At 47.5% G+C, this 24,269-nt stretch overlaps 2 protein-coding genes across 2 annotated transcripts in view; one reads left to right on the top strand and one right to left on the bottom strand.

The window, feature by feature from the left end:
• The window catches only part of LOC129862127 (ankyrin repeat domain-containing protein 27-like), a 29,659-nt gene extending 11,608 nt beyond the window's left edge, over window positions 1-18,051 (top strand). The window contains 21 exon segments of the mRNA XM_055933496.1: window positions 12-77; window positions 186-262; window positions 578-699; window positions 1,446-1,524; window positions 1,628-1,766; window positions 2,019-2,111; window positions 2,327-2,445; window positions 2,624-2,706; window positions 2,881-2,996; window positions 3,208-3,300; window positions 3,576-3,773; window positions 5,507-5,563; window positions 5,969-6,085; window positions 6,329-6,493; window positions 6,729-6,926; window positions 7,041-7,160; window positions 15,403-15,576; window positions 15,667-15,760; window positions 15,951-16,032; window positions 16,305-16,706; window positions 16,708-18,051. Of these exon segments, the coding sequence (XP_055789471.1) occupies window positions 12-77; window positions 186-262; window positions 578-699; window positions 1,446-1,524; window positions 1,628-1,766; window positions 2,019-2,111; window positions 2,327-2,445; window positions 2,624-2,706; window positions 2,881-2,996; window positions 3,208-3,300; window positions 3,576-3,773; window positions 5,507-5,563; window positions 5,969-6,085; window positions 6,329-6,493; window positions 6,729-6,926; window positions 7,041-7,160; window positions 15,403-15,576; window positions 15,667-15,760; window positions 15,951-16,032; window positions 16,305-16,706; window positions 16,708-16,873 (2,760 nt within the window). The 3' untranslated portion in view covers window positions 16,874-18,051.
• A 3,166-nt stretch (window positions 18,052-21,217) lies between these two features.
• Window positions 21,218-23,910, bottom strand: irx5b (iroquois homeobox 5b). The gene is made up of 3 exons (XM_055933495.1): window positions 23,332-23,910; window positions 22,437-22,842; window positions 21,218-22,205 (listed from the first exon to the last, which is right to left on the bottom strand). The coding sequence occupies exons 1-3, from the start codon at window positions 23,569-23,571 to the stop codon at window positions 21,505-21,507; spliced, it is 1,347 nt and encodes a 448-aa protein (XP_055789470.1). The 5' UTR covers window positions 23,572-23,910; the 3' UTR covers window positions 21,218-21,504.
• Between the last annotated feature and the right edge of the window lie 359 nt (window positions 23,911-24,269).

Raw genomic sequence — 24,269 nt, 5'->3', positions numbered from 1 at the left:
TTCTCTTTTAGATGTATATACATCATGGTATCCATGATTTCATCTTTAATTTTGTGGGGACTCTTGAAGCCAGCCAGGTATGTAATTAAATACTATACAGTATTTGATAATGCTGTCATTTTATAGGCCCAGAATTCCCATGCAGTGAAGGTTAATATCTATGTTCATTATCACTGTTCCAACAGGATTCTGCCTTCAACAAAACCACCAGAGGCCTGCAGGACCTGCAGCAGAAAGACTTTGGGGTCAAATCTGAATTTAGGTAGTTTTTTTTCACATGGTCTCTTTTAATTTCTGCTTTTTATGATTACAACTCAATAACGTGATGCACATCACATTATAAATCTGTGCTGGCCAGAAAACATGTCTGCATACAACACAAACAAAAATGAACAGACACCTTATTGATCTCCATAATGTCAAGCAGGTTTATAGCAGTAGATCCCTATCAGGTCATTTCATCACTATAACCTGTGCTGTTGTGTCTATAGACTATAGGAGTATGTTTGTCTTTCCACTCGTGTACAGTATCAATATTAAGTTATCCTGTTGTACTTCCGTGTTATGTCTCCTACAGTATAAATATCCCTCGGGCCAAGAGGGAGCTGAGCCAGTTGAACCGCTGCACCTCTCCTCTACACAAACTGCTCTGCCTCAGGAAGGTGTCTCTCACAATCATGCAGTCCCCCAGCCACTCCGGTATGTGTCTGTCTGTTTTTTATGTCTGTCTCTGTCCATCCTACCTATGCCATTTCATGTCACATCGGCAGCAGTTTACACAGTGTTACAGACTTGTATGGAACCATCACAAATGGGACGGATTCCATTTTAAAGGCACATTTGCATTCCACTGTCAATGGGCTGATTGTTGTACCATCAAATAAAATGTTTGCTTTCATCCAGAAATACATAAAATGCATAAAAAGCTGATTTACCAATGTTTTATGTAGACATGACATTATTATAAGCAGCCAACAAGTCTTTCAAGGCTGGTCATTGTAACCCAGATCAGGATTTGTTGTCTGTTCTATTCACGCCCTCCCTGGTAATATAATAACTCGGTGTGTACACACAGTCCACAGAACAGACACTGTAGGGGCCTAATGTGTATGTCCAGTTTGTTTTGCAAATCCAACCTTGTTGGCCACATAACAACCCGGCCCTGTCTCTGCAGAGTGCTGCAATCCGTTCCTAATTTCTGATGGCCAAACAGCCAATTTACCAATTTAAAGCCTAAATGAGGACAAAGGCAGAGTGTCTGAGAGGTTACACTGACTATGTGGACACTTGCCTGTTTTGTAGGATGAAGCTGTTTTATGTCTTCATTTTGAAGAGCCATTTCTCCCTGCTGTATGCTCTAGTTGTAACATCACACAGTCACTGAAACTTAGACGCAACCACAGTCATTTAATAATTTCTTTCATTTCCCTTTTCTCCATATGCAGTTAGCTTAGAGGCTCTGTGTGCAGACGACCTTCTGTCTGTGATTCTGTACTTACTGGTGAAGACGGAAATCCCCAATTGGTGAGTAAGGCGTTATAACCTAGTAATAACTTGGACCTAGTAATTAAACAGTCATTAATTCATGACTAACATCCATGTTAAACTAACAAGCATGCTCTTACAGGATGGCCAACCTGAGCTACATCAAGAACTTCCATTTCTGTAATTCCACCAAGGAGGAGCTGAGCTACTGCCTGACGTCGTTCGAGGCCGCCGTGGAGTTCATCAGACAGGGAAACTTCGGCCTGAGCCAGGGACGCGTGGTGAGCACAGTGCAGTACACAGGGTGTCTCTTACATTACATTAGTCCTGGCCTGCTTGGCTTGGCTCAATATTGTGAAGAGGGCTTTATACACCACAAGCACATATGTTGTTGTAGCTGATATCCAAGCACATTGTTGACTTATATACGCCAACTTATCACTGCAATACCTGTGATAGCAGGCCAAAATAATATTGATTAAAAACATCCCCTGTGCAGAGTGAGTGACTATGGCTGTGTGTGAGGTTTGCAGGGCTTAGGTGACCTGAAAGACAAAGTGCATTTCACCCAGAAGATAAACCTGCTCTCCCAGAACTCTGCTACCCCCATAGACTGTCTGTTTAAGGTGAGAACCCTGTCCCCTGACCTTTAGAAGGGGAGAAAGCTATACTCTGCATAACGTAATGCTTCATTCGTCAGATGGACACCTAATTTCATTCAGCATTTAATTTTAATATGAAAACATTTGATTAACTTTTTTTCTTTTTCTTTTATCAATTGTGTGTGTTGATCCTTTTTATTTATCTTTGCTGATTGTGTGTGGATTGATGGATTCTGCAGCACATAGCCAATGGTAACGAGGTGGAGGTCCAGCGTGTGTTGAGTGAGAACCAGAGTGACGGGGTAAAGGGGTGCCACCCCCTCTGCTCCTGTGACCACTGTGAGCTCCGTCTCTCTGGGTGGGTACCGATCCCACGCACACAACTCCTCTATCATAAAAAATGATATTCTCAGTAGGAAAAGTTATTTCTTTCACTACATCTTGTTATAATCATTTCCCTTTTCTGCCCATTTTAATGGCTTAAAATCATATAGGAACTGAAAATGTGATTATTCTTCAACTCTGTCTGCTTACAGGAGCCTGAATGACCCCTCCATCATAACTCCCTTCTCTCGAGACGACAGGGGATACACTCCACTTCACATCGCTGCTATCTGCGGTAAGAGATACCAACCTGTTTCAGAGGTACCTAAAGTTGTCCAGAAAACTGCCTCCAGGCCACACAACAGGGGATTCCTGGTCTGCCACATTCTGTACTGTTCATCCCTTTCCATCTGTCTCCCTCATTTCCCACTGTCTAAATCAAATAAAAAGCCTGTCTTTGCCATGGCAGGTCAGTCCCTGTTGATCGACCTGCTAGTGTCTAAGGGAGCTCTGGTGAATGCCACAGACTACCATGCCCTCTCACCCCTACACCTCTCCTGCCAGAAGGGCTACCAGCGAGTCACGGTGAGCCAGGACGCTAGCAGGACGGCTATAGCCGGGTCCCAGATCTGTTTGTGCTGCCTTGCCTACTCCTAAACAGATCTTGAACCAGGCTAGGAGAGCTACAATAAAGATACAAAAAGGATACTTCTATTACAAACTGTATATTGTCTCTGACATATTTATATTTTTCTCACATTCTGTTTGTCTCCATCTGTCTCTCTCTGTACTCCAGCTGCTGCTCTTGCACTATAAGGCTTACTCCGGTGCCCAGGATAACAATGGCAACACTCCTCTGCACCTGGCCTGTATGTACGGACACGAGGATGTACGTCAGTCTGGGGAGTCACTCTCCATTTAAAATCTGGATTTAAGTGCACAGTTTATTCCAACAGCCTTGACTCTGCCACTTTGTGTGGTAACCTGAGTGATAGAGCTGAAGAAATGTAACCAGTCACAGTACATGGGATAGCAGTCACAGTATCTGTATTGATACTGCCTTAAATAAGTATATGGATGATGATGACACCCTGCATTGACAGTCTTCTCTATGGTAGTTCAGAGGAGATTGTTCTCAGTCTAACAGTGTTATCCGTGTCTCAGTGTGTTAAAGCCCTGGTGTACTATGACCTGCACAAGTGCCGTCTGAACATCCAGAATGACAAAGGTGACACCCCCCTGCACATCGCAGCCCGGTGGGGCTACGAGGGCATCATTGAGGTGCTGCTGCAGAACGGAGCCAGCACCACCATCTACAACAAGGTCAACGACTCTCCATTACAATGTGCCCTCAACTCTAAGGTGAGGAGTAGAGACCCCTGGTCACAGCTGACCCTGCCTCTGCCTGAAACACACTTCTTACATGGGTACTTTAACACTAGGAAAGCAGAGAGTGTCATATTGACCAAAATGTTTTTTTTAATTCTCTGCCATTTTAAAGTCAGGTCCTTTTCCTGAATAAGTCTATATAACACTTATTTCTGTTCTAAGTAATTTCAAGAGGATCTTATTTTTTTCCCCTGGCAGTCATCCAGCACATCTGATAATGTTCCATCGAAACTACACTACATGACCAAAAGTAAATGGACACCTGCTTATCAAATCTCATTCCTAAATCATGTGCATTAATATGGAGTTGGTTCCCCCTTTGCTGCTATAACAGCCTCCACCCTTCTGTGGAGATTGGAAATTGTTTAAGGTGAAAAGTTTAAGGTGTTCGGATCACAAAGAAGAAAATTCGTGACGCTGTAAAAAATGTAAAGATGCTGGAGGAGTGCTTGACACCATCTGTGAAGCATGGAGGCAATGTGATGGTCTGGGGGTGCTTTGGTGGTGGTAAATGGGAAGATTTGTGCAGGATAAAAGGGATCTTGAAGAAGGAAGGCTATCACTCCATTTTGTAACGCCATGCCATACCCTGTGGACGGTGCTTAATTGGAGCCAATTTCCTCCTACAACAGGACAATGACCCAAAGCAAAGCTCCAGACTGTGCAAGAACTATTTAGGGAAGAAGCAGTCCGCTGGTATTCTGTCTATAATGGAGTGGCCAGCACAGTCACCGGATCTCAACCCTATTGAGCTGTGAGCAGCTTGACCGATGGTATGTAAGAAGTGCCCATCAAGCCAATCCAACTAGTGGGAGGTGCTTCAGAAAGCATGGAGTGAAATATCTTCAGATTAGCTCAACAAATTGACACCTAGAATGCCAAAGGTCTGCAAGGCTGTAATTGCTGCAAATGGAGGATTCTTTGATGAAAGCAAAGTTTGAAGTACACAATTACTATTTCAGTTTAAAATCATTATTTATAACCTTGTCAACGTCTTGACTATTTCCTATTCCTTTTGCAACTAATTTCATGTATGTTTTCATGGAAAACAAGGACATTTCTAAGTGACTCCAAACTTTTGGACGGGGTGTATATGACATGTGTTTTTTTAGAATGTTGACGTCCAAAAGACTCGTCATTGGCTCGAAGGGGGGTCCCACTCGGCCAGGCTTTTCTACTGTTAAAGATGAGGCTTAGCATACTAAACATTTTAGTTAGATAAATAGATATATTCAGAGAAAGTATTAACAGAAGGGTGGGAATTGTTCTAAGGAAGAAAATATTTCTGGATGGCCTAGCAACAGGATTGGCTTGATATATTTGCCTTGTCATTCAGTATTATTATGATTTTGAACAAGAATGAAATGTGAAAAGGTTGTATTAGAAATAGAACCTACTTTTATGCTTAAGTCATTATTTATTGCCCACTTTTTAATCTCTTAAGCTGATGTATGAACCTGAAAGAATGTGAAAGTAGTAACCCAGTTAGTGATTATCCTTTTACAGAAGCTTTTGTCCTGTATAGCTTAACGCAGTGTGTATCTATGCTACATACCAGAATGAGTATCAGAGGTAATTCTGGAACAGCTGTGTACATGCCAGAATTTGTAAACGGAACAGTGCTTGTGTGTCAAGGAGTGTGTTTGTGGACTCGTTATGTGCACATGCGTACGAGCGTGTGTAACTGAAGTGTACTTGTTTTGCAGATTCTGACGCTATTGGAGTTGTCCCACAACGTCTCTCATAGAAGAGAGAACAATGATGTAAGTCAGATTTCATCACTTAGGAAGTGACAGAGAAGAGATGTAACTACAGTATTTCATTAGATACAATGATGGCTCTACTCCAGGCAGCCAGCCTGTTAGAACACCATTAACCAACATACTGTAGTTCTACTCTAGACTCTTCCAAATATATCTCTTCACTTGCTCTGCTAGGAGTAGCCTGTACTGCATGGGTGTCAAACTCATTCCATGGTTTTTGGTTAAGACGTAGACAACTAGGTGAGGGGAGTTCCTTATTAATCAGTGACCTTAATTCATCATTTAAGGACAATGGAAGAGCCAAATCCCGCAGACACTCGAGCCTCCGTGGAATTAGTTTTTGAAACGTGCTGTACTGTGTGTGTGTGTGTGGTCAGCTGAGTGACGGTGCTCTCTCGCTCTCAGTCCCCAAACCGTTCCCCCCAGGCCTCTGACTGCAGCAGCCGCCGCTCCTCTGTTTCCAGCACCACCTCCCAGAGCGCCGAGGCCAGACCCGACGGAGACCGGGTCCGACACAAAGAGGTTAGAAGCACTGAGGACCCCTGGGCAGGGCTGACCATGGCAATAGCTGAGATGAGTAGCATCATCTTAATTTAAGGGGTATAGGGATGTAGTAGAAATTAGATGCACTATTTTTCTATATTGAGGGAAGCTAATATTTGGCGCTTTCACCCAACATTTTTTTGTGGGATGACTAATTTGTAATCCAGTTTGTAAAGATCTGGCTGGTGTTCTAATATGTAGCCTCACTCTCTCGACTGACAGGTGGAGAAGTTGCTTCGTGCGGTGGCGGATGGAGACATAGAGATGGTGCGGTACCTGTTGGAGTGGTTGGACGAGGAACCAGAGGAGCAGCATGCAGGGCTGCCATCCTGGACAGAACTGTGCCACCCACTGTGCCAGTGTCCACACTGTGGACCAACACAGAAGGTCAGAGAGAAACCCTGGCCTTTCATTCCTACTCCTTGGCCAAGCCCCTTTCTGATATATAGACGATGTCAGTGAGCAAACGGCGAACTTGACACATGGCTGGCGGCACTGAAGCTATGTTGAATGGAAAGTTAGATGTTGAAAGGATATGATTTATGGTGTTCCTGCAGTGCTGCCTAGTTGACTTCATGATGTTATTCTTTGTATTTTCCTCTGTGTGTGTGTTTGACTCCAGAAGTTGGCGTGCCTGCAGGCCAGTGGTCTGAGTGTGAACAGCAGTAGTGTGGATGGCTTCACTCCCCTCCACGTCGCAGCGCTCCATGGTCACACAGCCCTGGTGTCCCTGTTCAGCCGCCACGAGGCCAATGTTGACGCACGCAACAGCCAGAGCGCCACGCCACTGCACCTGGCCAGCCAGAACAACCACATACAGGTGGGCACGCAGCACTATATTTCAGCTGTGTTCGATTGAGCTTGCATGGCACATCTGAACAAATGGAATAGTCCCAAAAGCTCAAACCCCGCCCATCTCATTAATCATGTTCAGGTAGTGACATCACTGCTGGAGTGCAACGCCAAGCTGAATAAGAAGGACCACTATGGCAACACCCCTCTGATCCACGCCTGCCTCAGAGGTCACCTGGACACAGCCACTATCCTGCTACAGGTAAACACACACACACACACACACACAAACCGTCCTGCCGCAGGAACAAACACATACACACACACCGTCCTGCCGCAGGAACACACACACACACACACACACCGTCCTGCCGCAGGAACACACACACACACACACACACACACACACACACACACACACCGTCCTGCCGCAGGAACACACACACACACACACACACCGTCCTGCCGCAGGAACACACACACACACACACACACCGTCCTGCCGCAGGAACACACACACACACACCGTCCTGCCGCAGGAACACACACACACACACACACACCGTCCTGCCGCAGGAACACACACACACACACACACCGTCCTGCCGCAGGAACACACACACACACACACACACACCGTCCTGCCGCAGGAACACACACACACACCGTCCTGCCGCAGGAACACACACACACACACACACCGTCCTGCCGCAGGAACACACTAGCTGATGCTGGCTATTTAATTGGGAATTAAAGGGGAAGCGCCCTAATGGAAGGAGAAGCACTGAGACGGTTCAGAAAGAAATCAGGGCCGTTACAACACACACACACACACACACACACACCATCCTGCCGCAGGTACACACACACACACACCATCCTGCCGCAGGTACACACACACACACACACACACCATCCTTGCGCAGGTACACACACACACACACACACACCATCCTTGCGCAGGTACACACACACACACACACACCATCCTGCCGCAGGTACACACACACACACACACACCATCCTGCCGCAGGTACACACACACACACACACACCATCCTGCCGCAGGTACACACACACACACACACACCATCCTGCCGCAGGTACACACACACACACACACACCATCCTGCCGCAGGTACACACACACACACACACACACCATCCTGCCGCAGGTACACACACACACACACACACCATCCTGCCGCAGGTACACACACACACACACACACCATCCTGCCGCAGGTACACACACACACACACCATCCTGCCGCAGGTACACACACACCATCCTGCCGCAGGTACACACACACACACACACACACACCATCCTGCCGCAGGTACACACACACACACACACACACCATCCTGCCGCAGGTACACACACACACACACACACACCATCCTGCCGCAGGTACACACACACACACACACACACACACACCATCCTGCCGCAGGTACACACACACACACACACACACACCATCCTGCCGCAGGTACACACACACACACACACACACACACCATCCTGCCGCAGGTACACACACACACACACACACCATCCTGCCGCAGGTACACACACACACACACCATCCTGCCGCAGGTACACACACACACACACACACCATCCTGCCGCAGGTACACACACACACACACACACACACACCATCCTGCCGCAGGTACACACACACACACACACACCATCCTGCCGCAGGTACACACACACACACACACACCATCCTGCCGCAGGTACACACACACACACACACACCATCCTGCCGCAGGTACACACACACACACACACACACCATCCTGCCGCAGGTACACACACACACACACACACACCATCCTGCCGCAGGTACACACACACACACACACACACCATCCTGCCGCAGGTACACACACACACACACACACACCATCCTGCCGCAGGTACACACACACACACCATCCTGCCGCAGGTACACACACACACACACACACACACACCATCCTGCCGCAGGTACACACACACACACACACACACCATCCTGCCGCAGGTACACACACACACACACACACCATCCTGCCGCAGGTACACACACACACACACACACCATCCTGCCGCAGGTACACACACACACACACACACCATCCTGCCGCAGGTACACACACACACACACACACACCATCCTGCCGCAGGTACACACACACACACACACACCATCCTGCCGCAGGTACACACACACACACACCATCCTGCCGCAGGTACACACACACACACACACACCATCCTGCCGCAGGTACACACACACACACACACACACACACCATCCTGCCGCAGGTACACACACACACACACACACCATCCTGCCGCAGGTACACACACACACACACACACCATCCTGCCGCAGGTACACACACACACACACACACCATCCTGCCGCAGGTACACACACACACACACACACCATCCTGCCGCAGGTACACACACACACACACACACACCATCCTGCCGCAGGTACACACACACACACACACACACCATCCTGCCGCAGGTACACACACACACACACACACACCATCCTGCCGCAGGTACACACACACACACCATCCTGCCGCAGGTACACACACACACACACACACACACACCATCCTGCCGCAGGTACACACACACACACACACACACACACCATCCTGCCGCAGGTACACACACACACACACACACACACACCATCCTGCCGCAGGTACACACACACACACACACACACCATCCTGCCGCAGGTACACACACACACACACACACCATCCTGCCGCAGGTACACACACACACACACACACCATCCTGCCGCAGGTACACACACACACACACACACACCATCCTGCCGCAGGTACACACACACACACACACACCATCCTGCCGCAGGTACACACACACACACACACACCATCCTGCCGCAGGTACACACACACACACACACACCATCCTGCCGCAGGTACACACACACACACACACACACACCATCCTGCCGCAGGTACACACACACACACACACACACACCATCCTGCCGCAGGTACACACACACACACACACACCATCCTGCCGCAGGTACACACACACACACACACACCATCCTGCCGCAGGTACACACACACACACACACACCATCCTGCCGCAGGTACACACACACACACACACACCATCCTGCCGCAGGTACACACACACACACACACACACACCATCCTGCCGCAGGTACACACACACACACACACACACACCATCCTGCCGCAGGTACACACACACACACACACACCATCCTGCCGCAGGTACACACACACACACACACACCATCCTGCCGCAGGTACACACACACACACACCATCCTGCCGCAGGTACACACACACGCACACACACCATCCTGCCGCAGGTACACACACACGCACACACACCATCCTGCCGCAGGTACACACACACGCACACACACACCATCCTGCCGCAGGTACACACACACACACACACACCATCCTGCCGCAGGTACACACACACACACACACACCATCCTGCCGCAGGTACACACACACACACACACACACACCATCCTGCCGCAGGTACACACACACACACACACACACACCATCCTGCCGCAGGTACACACACACACACACACACCATCCTGCCGCAGGTACACACACACACACACACACCATCCTGCCGCAGGTACACACACACACACACACACACCATCCTGCCGCAGGTACACACACACACACACACACACCATCCTGCCGCAGGTACACACACACACACACACACACCATCCTGCCGCAGGTACACACACACACACACACACCATCCTGCCGCAGGTACACACACACACACACACACACACCATCCTGCCGCAGGTACACACACACACACACACACACCATCCTGCCGCAGGTACACACACACACACACACACACCATCCTGCCGCAGGTACACACACACACACACACACACCATCCTGCCGCAGGTACACACACACACACACACACACCATCCTGCCGCAGGTACACACACACACACACACACACCATCCTGCCGCAGGTACACACACACACACACACACACACCATCCTGCCGCAGGTACACACACACACACACACACACACCATCCTGCCGCAGGTACACACACACACACACACACACACCATCCTGCCGCAGGTACACACACACACACACACACACACACCATCCTGCCGCAGGTACACACACACACACACCATCCTGCCGCAGGTACACACACACACACACACACACCATCCTGCCGCAGGTACACACACACACACACACCATCCTGCCGCAGGTACACACACACACACACACACCATCCTGCCGCAGGTACACACACACACACACACACCATCCTGCCGCAGGTACACACACACACACACACCATCCTGCCGCAGGTACACACACACACACACACACCATCCTGCCGCAGGTACACACACACACACCATCCTGCCGCAGGTACACACACACACACACACACCATCCTGCCGCAGGTACACACACACACACACACACCATCCTGCCGCAGGTACACACACACACACACACACACCATCCTGCCGCAGGTACACACACACACACACACACCATCCTGCCGCAGGTACACACACACACACACACACACACCATCCTGCCGCAGGTACACACACACACACACACACACCATCCTGCCGCAGGTACACACACACACACACACACACACCATCCTGCCGCAGGTACACACACACACACACACACACCATCCTGCCGCAGGTACACACACACACACACACACACCATCCTGCCGCAGGTACACACACACACACCATCCTGCCGCAGGTACACACACACACACACACACACACACCATCCTGCCGCAGGTACACACACACACACACACACACACACACACACACACCATCCTGCCGCAGGTACACACACACACACACACACACACACACCATCCTGCCGCAGGTACACACACACACACACACACACCATCCTGCCGCAGGTACACACACACACACACACACACCATCCTGCCGCAGGTACACACACACACACACACACACCATCCTGCCGCAGGTACACACACACACACACACACACACACACACCATCCTGCCGCAGGTACACACACACACACACACACACACCATCCTGCCGCAGGTACACACACACACACACACACACACACACCATCCTGCCGCAGGTACACACACACACACACACACACCATCCTGCCGCAGGTACACACACACACACACACACACCATCCTGCCGCAGGTACACACACACACACACACACACCATCCTGCCGCAGGTACACACACACACACACACACACACACACACCATCCTGCCGCAGGTACACACACACACACACACACACACCATCCTGCCGCAGGTACACACACACACACACACACACACACACCATCCTGCCGCAGGTACACACACACACACACACACACACACCATCCTGCCGCAGGTACACACACACACACACACACACACACCATCCTGCCGCAGGTACACACACACACACACACACACCATCCTGCCGCAGGTACACACACACACACACACACACACACACACACCATCCTGCCGCAGGTACACACACACACACACACACACACACACCATCCTGCCGCAGGTACACACACACACACACACACACACACACACACACCATCCTGCCGCAGGTACACACACACACACACACACACACACACACACACCATCCTGCCGCAGGTACACACACACACACACACACACACACACACACCATCCTGCCGCAGGTACACACACACACACACACACACACACACCATCCTGCCGCAGGTACACACACACACACACACACACACACACACACACACCATCCTGCCTTAGGTACACACACACACACACACACACACCATCCTGCCGCAGGTACACACACACACACACACACACCATCCTGCCGCAGGTACACACACACACACACACACACACCATCCTGCCGCAGGTACACACACACACACACACACACCATCCTCCCGCAGGTACACACACACACACACACACACCATCCTGCCGCAGGTACACACACACACACACACACACACCATCCTGCCGCAGGTACACACACACACACACACACACCATCCTGCCGCAGGTACACACACACACACACACACACCATCCTGCCGCAGGTACACACACACACACACACACACACACACACACCATCCTGCCGCAGGTACACACACACACCATCCTGCCGCAGGTACACACACACACACACACACACACACACCATCCTGCCGCAGGTACACACACACACACACACACACACCATCCTGCCGCAGGTACACACACACACACACACACACACCATCCTGCCGCAGGTACACACACACACACACACACACACCATCCTGCCGCAGGTACACACACACACACACACACACACCATCCTGCCGCAGGTACACACACACACACACACACACCATCCTGCCGCAGGTACACACACACACACACACACACCATCCTGCCGCAGGTACACACACACACACACACACACCATCCTGCCGCAGGTACACACACACACACACACACACCATCCTGCCGCAGGTACACACACACACACACACACACACCATCCTGCCGCAGGTACACACACACACACACACACACCATCCTGCCGCAGGTACACACACACACACACACACACCATCCTGCCGCAGGTACACACACACACACACACACACCATCCTGCCGCAGGTACACACACACACACACACACACCATCCTGCCGCAGGTACACACACACACACACACACACACCATCCTGCCGCAGGTACACACACACACACACACACCATCCTGCCGCAGGTACACACACACACACCATCCTGCCGCAGGTACACACACACACACACACACACACCATCCTGCCGCAGGTACACACACACACACACACACACCATCCTGCCGCAGGTACACACACACACACACACACACCATCCTGCCGCAGGTACACACACACACACACACACACCATCCTGCCGCAGGTACACACACACACACACACACACCATCCTGCCGCAGGTACACACACACACACACACCATCCTGCCGCAGGTACACACACACACACACACACACACCATCCTGCCGCAGGTACACACACACACACACACACCATCCTGCCGCAGGTACACACACACACACACACACACCATCCTGCCGCAGGTACACACACACACACACACACACCATCCTGCCGCAGGTACACACACACACACACACACACCATCCTGCCGCAGGTACACACACACACACACACACACCATCCTGCCGCAGGTACACACACACACACACACACCATCCTGCCGCAGGTACACACACACACACACACACACCATCCTGCCGCAGGTACACACACACACACACACACACACCATCCTGCCGCAGGTACACACACACACACACACACACACCATCCTGCCGCAGGTACACACACACACACACACACACCATCCTGCCGCAGGTACACACACACACACACACACACCATCCTGCCGCAGGTACACACACACACACACACACACACACCATCCTGCCGCAGGTACACACACACACACACACACACACCATCCTGCCGCAGGTACACACACACACACACACCATCCTGCCGCAGGTACACACACACACACACACACACACCATCCTGCCGCAGGTACACACACACACACACACACACACCATCCTGCCGCAGGTACACACACACACACACACACACACACCATCCTGCCGCAGGTACACACACACACACACACACACCATCCTGCCGCAGGTACACACACACACACACACACACACACCATCCTGCCGCAGGTACACACACACACACACACACACACCATCCTGCTGCAGGTACACACACACACCATCCTGCTACACACACACACACACACACACACCATCCTGCCGCAGGTACACACACACACACACACACACATCATCCTGCCGCAGGTACACACACACACACACACACACCATCCTGCTGCAGGTACACACACACACCATCCTGCTACACACACACACACACACACACACACACCATCCTGCCGCAGGTACACACACACACACACACACACCATCCTGCCGCAGGTACACACACACACACACACACACCATCCTGCCGCAGGTACACACACACACACACACACCATCCTGCCGCAGGTACACACACACACACACACACCATCCTGCCGCAGGTACACACACACACACACACACACACACACACACACCATCCTGCCTCAGGTACACACACACACACACACACCATCCTGCCGCAGGTACACACACACACACCATCCTGCTACACACACACACACACACACACACCATCCTGCTACACACACACACACCATCCTACTACACACACACAGGCCAACTGTTACTCTTTACAATGTGTGTTCTATGGGCCTCCAGAGCAATGCGTCAGTGAACCTGTCCAACAACCAGGGGAACACGGCCCTGCATGAGGCTGTGAGGGGAGGTCACCTGGTTCTGGTGGAGCTGTTACTGCAGGCTGGAGCCCTGGTCCACATGAGGAACCGGAGACAGAGGACAGCACTTGACTGTGGCAAGGAGACTGGGGGCAAGGTGAGAATAGAACAGCTACTGCATGGTCTAAATACACACTGTATGTTCAGTAGCAGATCGGAGAGAATCATTGATTAAATGTATCTACAGAACACTGAGATCCTGAGGATGCTTCAGAAGGCTTCTGGACTCTCCCCTGATGCTGAACCAATCAAACTGCTCTCTGTGCCCAAGGGGGCTTTGGGTAAGAGAGACAGTATTGACACCAGCCACTTTTTCCTTGACCTGCTAGAGGGTGACAGTAGAGATGTGCCACAACCAACACAGTAACAAGTCTTCGTCACCATCTTCAAACTGTGGCTGCCTTCCTATCCTATACCACAGAATGCATTCCTGTGGTATGCTAGTGTCTAACTCGTTTCTCCCAATAACAGCCCATTCATTTGTCCAGAGGTTCAAGCTCCATCAGCATAATACCAATGGAAGATGTCAGAAGCTGGCCCAGTCAATCAACAGGTTGGTCTCATGGAAAGGATGACTTGTGTCTCCTAGTGGAATATTTGAACTTGCGTTTGCTAAACGTATTAGTTTACCATGTGGAATTTGTTTTGTAGTTGAGTTAGATGTCAAATGTTTTCTAGTATAGAGTATAGAGAAATGTTTAAGCAGTTAACACAGAGGTCTACAATACAACTTTTGTCATAATAAACTTACATTTTAAGGAACTGCACTGAAACATAGCAGTTCCTTTTAAAGTGTAAGTTTATTAAAAGGGATGATGTTTGCAGAGTTGAGCAGATGAAGAAAGGTCTTCCCAGTGTGCCTTCCATCAACTCACCCACTGCCCAGAGGAGGAAACTGAGGCGGGGGGTGACCCTGGAGAGCAGTGGGCCTTTCAGCTCCAGCCCAGAGGGAAGCCCCCCGCCTGGGTACCACAGGGACAGCGAGAGGGTCCTGAGTCACTGTCACACCGTGGACACAGAGCACCCCCCATTCCCTCAGTGGGCCCGGGACCTGAGACACACAGGAGAGGTTAAGGTGGACACACATGTAGCCGAAGACCGTTCACACACAGACACTCCCGGTGAGCCTGACATAGTTGACGCGTCATGTTCACAGCTGATGACCGTTCAAATACACACACACACAGCCAACGACCCCTCTAATACACTACAAACAACCAGCAGCGACCCGTCACACACCTAGCCAAGTCAATGAAGGAGACAAAGACCGAGAAGGACATGAAAAGATGTCCTCACCAGATACAGATTTACAGTGGAAAAGATACTGTCCAGAAGCTGGGAGCCCACCCAAAGAGCTGCTAGAAGACCTGGTGGGAGAAATGGAGATCCTCTAAGGAACGGATGGTTGAGGCAGACCCCAGACGGGAGAACTTGCACAGAGTGGGTTAACCAGAGATGAGTGGAGCCTAGTTCTAGTTACAGAAAGAGGACTTCTATACTGACTGTTATTGAAAGCACTTTTTCACCTTGCCTTCAGGAAAAAGGGTAACAAATCATGTTAATTCAACTTCATGCGAATGTCATTTCTGTTTTAGTACATTTTTTATTTGGTTGCTCACTCTTCTAAAAGAGAGTAGATGGAACGTTCTAACAGTGACATTATAGCATATCACGATGAAGAAAGTTGGTTTACTTGATAGGATCATCTGCATCTATGCTCCTCTTACATCTGACAGGGTTTTATTTCAACATGTACAATCAGGGCTCTGTTTTTATTCTGAACTATTTCGTTTTTTTATTACACTTCTCAGGTTTGGATAGCATTTTTAATTGACTGCGTTTAGTTATTCCCTTTTAAGAAAACCATCAATTCTCCTTTCCAGCCCATCTATAACACATGACATCTGAATGACTATGCACAGTAAGGCCACACTTGTATCCCAGTGAATGTCACACACAGTTTTCTTGTTTGTTCTGTTGGTAGAGGGAGCAATGTATACACATCTATATACAGAGAGTAGCTCGATTTGTTGACTCCAGAAATTGTACTGTAGTTGTACTGCATTTGAGAATATAGTAACACAACTGCCATAGTTAATGTCTATCATCTTTACTGTATTCTGATGTCACACATGCCATGGAAATGGGTACATATGTAACCTGTAGAAAACAATATATTGCAAAAAGTGCTTATTTATCATTCAGCAGAAAATTCTGTTTCACCTCAAGGGCAGTTGATCCTGCCAAGCAAGGCCATATAGGACCCAACCGATGCTTTTGGGAGTTTGCACTTTACTCCTACCATTTCGTTTTCTGTCAACAACACTCTGAATTGTCTGTAGCTCTTTTTGAATTGACATTATTTTAAATGACCGTTATACAGCACATACAGTATATTTAACACAAATGACTAGCATCAATCAGCGTAGGGATGTATTTTTATTTCAAGGTGACCGTTTTGGTATATGCAGTAGTAGTTATCCACTCCAATTTCAATGTTAATTTATGTATAAAGTATTTTATTTTGAATGTTGAGGCAGTGAACAATAAATAAACCCATGATCTATTGTCATTTGTTCTGTTCTTTGCAGGTGTTGGCCAGTTACTAAAAAATTATATATATTGTGCTTTAGGATCTATATGCTTGGTAAGTTTCTAATGTTATGACTTTTATACGGTTAAAATATTTTAAAGGGTCATTCTACACTTAGTACGTCCATTTTGGAGTGATACATTATATGTACACATTTGATTCTTGAATAAAATGCCTCATGAGCTTCGTTCAATTGTTGTGCTCCATCGGGACCTAAAATATAACCTTGTTTTACTACAATACTTGTAAACGAACACTATACACTACAGTATATAGGGGCGCGGAGGACGCTTTGTTAATGTTTCAACTGCTGATTGCGCTTTAAGGATGCCCATTCTACTCATTTGAATGTTATGGTATCCACCACTAGATAGCGGTGTTTGTCCTTCAATGAGATTGGCCTTCCTCCACATGTGATCCAATAGCGATCCAGTGAGACGAGGGCCCTAGGTGCCACCAGGAGAGTGAGCAAGCAGAGACAACAGCTGAGCCTCTGTCTAATAATGTTGCTTTCTGCTGTGGCACCAGGGAGTCCATACTGCCCTGATAGGTCATGTATGTCACTGTCAACATGGTGTTCATGTCATCCAGGCAGACCCTGGGCGTTCTCTCTGCATGGTCCTCACAGAAGCGTACTCCGTGGCCGTCTGCTTAGGGGACATATGGGAGTCAGGAAGTACACTACTTTGGGGCAGGTGCCATTACGAGCTCCAGCCTCCCAGCTCACATCAGGCGACAGTTACGAGTGCAATGTGTCTTCCACAGAGCGGGAGAATACTCCTGGACTACTACAAAATGTTGCTCTTCTGCTGCTACTTCACCCAGGCCATATTCAGTGAGGAATGCAGTAAGTGGTTTTTGATTGGGTGTCTCCGTGACTGCTGCATCTTTTTACTGGCACTAGAGGGCACTTCAGGCAAAGTTACGGCTAGTCATTATACCAGGGTTTCCCAACCATGGGGGACCCAGGACCAAGTTTGGGGAACATATACATATATATATGATATGTCTGTCTCAGTCTACCCTCCTGAAAAGCTACTGGGTGTGCAGGCTTTGGTTCCAACCTTACTCTAACACACTCGATTGGGTTAAACAATGTAAAATGTGAGGATGACTCACGAGGTCATTAAATGTAAAGCACTTTGAAACGTTGTTCTATTGAAATGCAAGCCTTACACATGGATTGTATTTATTTTATTTTTCATATGGAAGGTACTGTATGTGCTTAATGTGGGAGGAGACTTCTTGTTTTGAGGCACAACATTACCTCAGCCCTCAAAGACCAGAGACTGGGCCGTTCAACACAATGTTCTGCGTCTGAAAACCAACACTGTGAGACCAGCTGCTTTTATAGAGGTCCTGGAGCGAGGGAGTAGAGAAGGGGAGAAGAGGGTGAAGGGACTGCATGGCAGGGGGCTAGGTGATATCAGATCCTAACATCTGGTAGTCCTAGGGGTTATCCCATGCAGAGTGGACCTCACACTGGTTGAGAATGCCCCAGCAGCGTCTACACCTGTTGTTTACGACGCATGTGACGAATACAAATTTGATTGATGTCTGGTGGTGTTTAGCCTCAATGCACAACACAGTTGGGAAAGAGAGACATATGGGCCCTAAAGCCAATCAAACAATTACTTCACTGCAAATGTCAATGTTTTAGTTAATCTACTGAATGCAACTTTGGCAAATTCATACAGAGGACTGCTCCTAAATAATAAATGATAAGGTTGTGTCTTTGGTATGATAAAGTTACAGCACAGATATTCTTTAGATTTGATAAAGAAGGGTGTAAAAAAGAAAATGTTTAAAAAAAAGAGGTCACAGGCCAATAGTTTGAATGGGTGATGTGGACCAAGTCAGCGGTAATATTATACCGATATAATCCATAAATTACTGCTTGATAATTTGATGATTTTGTTGTTATTTATAGTATTTGAACTCCTTTTTGAGACTGTGGTGGATTGGATTTCCCCCCTTGGCTTCCATTTGTGTATGTAGCTGGGACCTAGAAGTAATTCTATAAAACTAAATGGGTAGATATCCTGCACTATTAAAAAAAGGTCATATTTTGCCATCATGAAAAATGTATCCATAGACTGTCAATTTGAGTTTAAACAAATACCATTTATATTTCTTATGACCTTTGTGTAACCTGAGCTTTTACTGAATCCAAGACAACAGAAACATGAAAATGTCCGAATGTTTTTATAATCTTTTAACGTTTTGAGTAAGATGATGGTGTGTCTCAGACTATAGAACGTCTCAGGAAACGTTTAAACGTCCATAGACACAATGTATTGATGTTTCATACACACTTTCTCTGTTGTTATCCGTTTTAAAAAGGACTTCAATATCAAGAGACTTTTGAGAAAAATAGCCTATGCAGAAAGCCACGAAAAATCACTGCAACATAGAAAACATGGAATTGCTTTAAATACCTTAGGTATTTTTACATACCCTTTTAAGTCATTGTGCACTAAGTGCGCTGAGTTTAGTACACTGTGATACGCTTTTCTCACTCTTCTCTGCATGTTTTGTTGCTTTTTGGCTCTTCGAATTCCAGGATCAAGAGAAATCCCCTCCTTCAGGATAACATTTTCGAACGGACACACTTAATTCCTTCAAGATGGCCTTGGAAAATGTAAGCTTCTTAACTGTTAATATTTTCAAAACGCAGATAGGCCTGGTTGACGAGGAATATTTTTGTGGTGTGATCATATTTAATTTCCTCCCTGCTCAACTTCAAAATAAATACAAATAAAACAGATATATGGGGATTACATTTTCCACAGTTGCTTCATGTAATTGCTACTAAAATCTCGCCTGGCTACATGCAGGGGGAATTTCGAGATTGATTTATCCTTATTGAAATACATATATATTACTTATTGGAATGGTTCTGTGATAATGCAGTTAACACAATAATGCATTGTTTTTTTAATCCAATTCTTTTGCCGCATTGGCAACTTTCTGTGTGGAGTTGTGTGCATAACATGGCTGCGGTTATTTGACAAGGCACATATGTCAAACATTGCAGCCATGTTATATGAAATGAACTTGATAACAAATAAAATATTGTTTGCAAAATGAACGACCAAAGTTAAATATAAATGACAGAGTAACACGCTTTTCTTCTCAAACAGACTTCAATAAAACTCTTCTTTAATGATTAAATATTCACCACGCGTTTTGACAAAGGAATGCACTTTACTTTCTTCAGATATTATTAAACATTATCCTTCAAAAAATGCTAAATGTAATAATTCAATATTCATATTCCTAAATAATCGTTTGTTGCTTTTTTAGGGACTCACAAGAATACTCATGTTCAATGTTTCCTTTTCCCCACTGAAAATATCCTTTATTTTCCCAGTTCGATAATAAATAAATGTTTATATAGAGCCTATAGCTTACCAAATAGAACACAGGCTACTAAACATGTGTCATACCTTTCTTAAGTTCATATCTCAAGTCTTTACAAAGATCTATCTGTGTTTGGCTCCTGGCTTTGCTATCTCTTGCCAGAGCCTCGGCTCTGTGTAACATAGTTTGATGTAATCCATTTAAATGTGTCGCTGACCCCACGTTGGATCCGGGGCTGTGCAGCTGTCCAAAAGCGCCATGATAGTTTGAGTAACCCTGGAAAAAGGGAGATGTATAATAGACATGTCTTGAAAGGGCTGCGCTGTGAGGGAAATGATTCTGAAGAGCGGCTCGCGGTGGAGATGACACACGGGCCGGAATCTCTGTGCGCAATTGTCGGGGGACGTTCTGGGCACCATCGCTACATCCTTTACATTTGTCCGAAGAAGTTGCAATCTCCGCCAGCGACCACAGTTTAGGTTTTGGGGCTGGAAGGGGCGAGTCAATCACTGACGTGGCATTGCTGGAGTTGCCTGTGTCATTACGCCTCGGTGCAGGTGGACTTGCCGTGTCCGCTGAGTCTGAATCCCTCTCCGCTCCAAGGTGCACGTTTTGAGGAGATGCTGTGGTAGTGGGACCCAGCATCTCGGGCACTCTCCTGTCCCCATGGTCCTTTAAATCCGGATCAGTTAATAAGACAGGTTCCATATCATTGCTGCTATTGTCCTCTCTCTCACGGGAGATTCCCACTGGATATGGATGATGTCCATCTGCAAGAAGATAGAATAAATTAGACCAAATCGTTCCAAGGATTACCGTAAGCACCCTTTCAAGGTCTAACGAAAGCAACAGCATGTTGTAAGCCTATGCGGTGAATTACATGGAAATAGGACAATATTTTTGTTTTTACAACTTTTGAAAACAATTAAATGCCTGAAATAAAATACATTTTAGGCCTATTGCAACTTATAAACGTTATTGAAAAAAAATATTAAACTAACCTGCTTCATTTTTCGACCCAATTTCTGCTGTGGGCTTGAGTGGCTCGTCGTCGTCGTCATTCTTCTCCAGGTCAATGTTGTCATCCTCTTCCTCATCCTCACTTCTATTCCTCGGGTTCCACGTCATTTTGTTCTCTTTCTTCAAACGTCTTCTGGCGTTAGCGAACCAGGTGGACACTTGGGTAAGGGTCATCTTGGTGATGATTGCCAGCATGATCTTCTCGCCCTTGGTGGGGTAAGGGTTTTTGCGATGTTCATTGAGCCACGCTTTGAGAGTGGAAGTCGCATCCCGTGTTGCATTTTTCCTGTATGCAGGGTCGCCATATGGATAGGGGCCCAATGCACCACCAAACGGGTGATATTCTAAAGAGCCAGTGATGCCGGCTGACGGATCATACGCGGAACCCTAGAAAGTCAATAGACAGACAATGTATAATCATCTATTTCAAGATTTTGACTGCACAAGACTGGCAAGCCTAAAATAAGGTATTCGTAATTTCCAGATCTTACATTTCCAATTCTATTGATTTAGAGATAAAAATTGATGTATATTATAGGCCTTTATATTTAGGCACAGTATATTCACAATTTATGACAGATTAAATATTGGACACGATTTTAACTCAAAATTCTATATTTTCTTTTGCAAAGTTTAGCAAATAATTGTGATAATTATTTAATTGCATAACTTATTATAAATTACTTAAAGCTTTTATTAGGAAGCTTTTATAAATATTTATTAAACATCTATAGTCTACTCCTTGCATCAGAAGGCTACACTTCAGCCTACTCCTTCCAAAAGCTGGATACAAATAGGCCTTTTCAAGGAAACGAACAGCATTTTTGTTTTTACAAAGTGCCTAATTAATTATTAAACTGTACAGTATTCACTCACCACAAACGAGTTCATTGCCGCCCTCTGCTCTCCGCTGTACTGAAGGTAAGAGTTGAAGCCTGGCGATGAGCCATTGAACGCCGGTGATCCCGCGTACGGCGCGAAGGCTGACCCTGAAGACGACCGGCCCATTTCATCTGTCCTCGGTCTTCCTAAAATCACACTGGAACTGAACGGGGGACAGGAATGGAGAGCCAGAGAAACCGACGGTTGGAAGAGAAAGCCTTGAGGATACGCCATGATGACTGAGTGACCTCCTAAAGTCAGCCACTTAGGGCCACTTCTGAGCTTTCACCTGGTTAGTTGTACACTCACAAGACTAGCGCATGGAAACACATCTGAAAACAGGCCCTTTCCCTCAATGTTCGCATTTGTGAAATACGTATTCCATTCAATAACATTACGAACTGTTGCGTCGGTTGGTTTGTTGTTGTTTGCTGCAGCAAGTTGTCTGGAAAAGTAGTCTGCATGCAGCCTTCCAGCGGAACACTTTGTCGATGCTCACTACCTGCCAGGCTCTGGTAATTGAGTATTCTGAGGCAAGTGCTCCTCCTGCAAGTGGGAGTCAGCAGAGGAAAAAAGCAACCTCATTCTATAATTGTCAGCTCCACCCCCGTGAATGCGCGCGCGTACACACACTCTCTCTCTCTCACACACACACACACACACACACACTACGCTATTATTCAGATAGCCTATTATCGAATCAATACTATGTATTACCTGTAGCCTAAGACATGAAATGATATTCATCTAGGGTCAACTATCGATGAATGATCTTATTAGAAGCACTCCCGTTAAGGAGACAAACTGCAGTTCAAACAACCACAAAGCCGTAACCCCGCCACTGATTTGGTAAACAGCTGAGGAATGGGGCGAGAGAAATGTAACCACTCTCATATTCATAGACACCTCTGTGGATTCAATGACTGACCGTC

Source organism: Salvelinus fontinalis, chromosome 9 (assembly GCF_029448725.1).
Source record: "Salvelinus fontinalis isolate EN_2023a chromosome 9, ASM2944872v1, whole genome shotgun sequence".
NCBI lineage: Eukaryota > Metazoa > Chordata > Actinopteri > Salmoniformes > Salmonidae > Salvelinus > Salvelinus fontinalis.
This window is presented reverse-complemented; position numbering and strand designations above follow the sequence as displayed.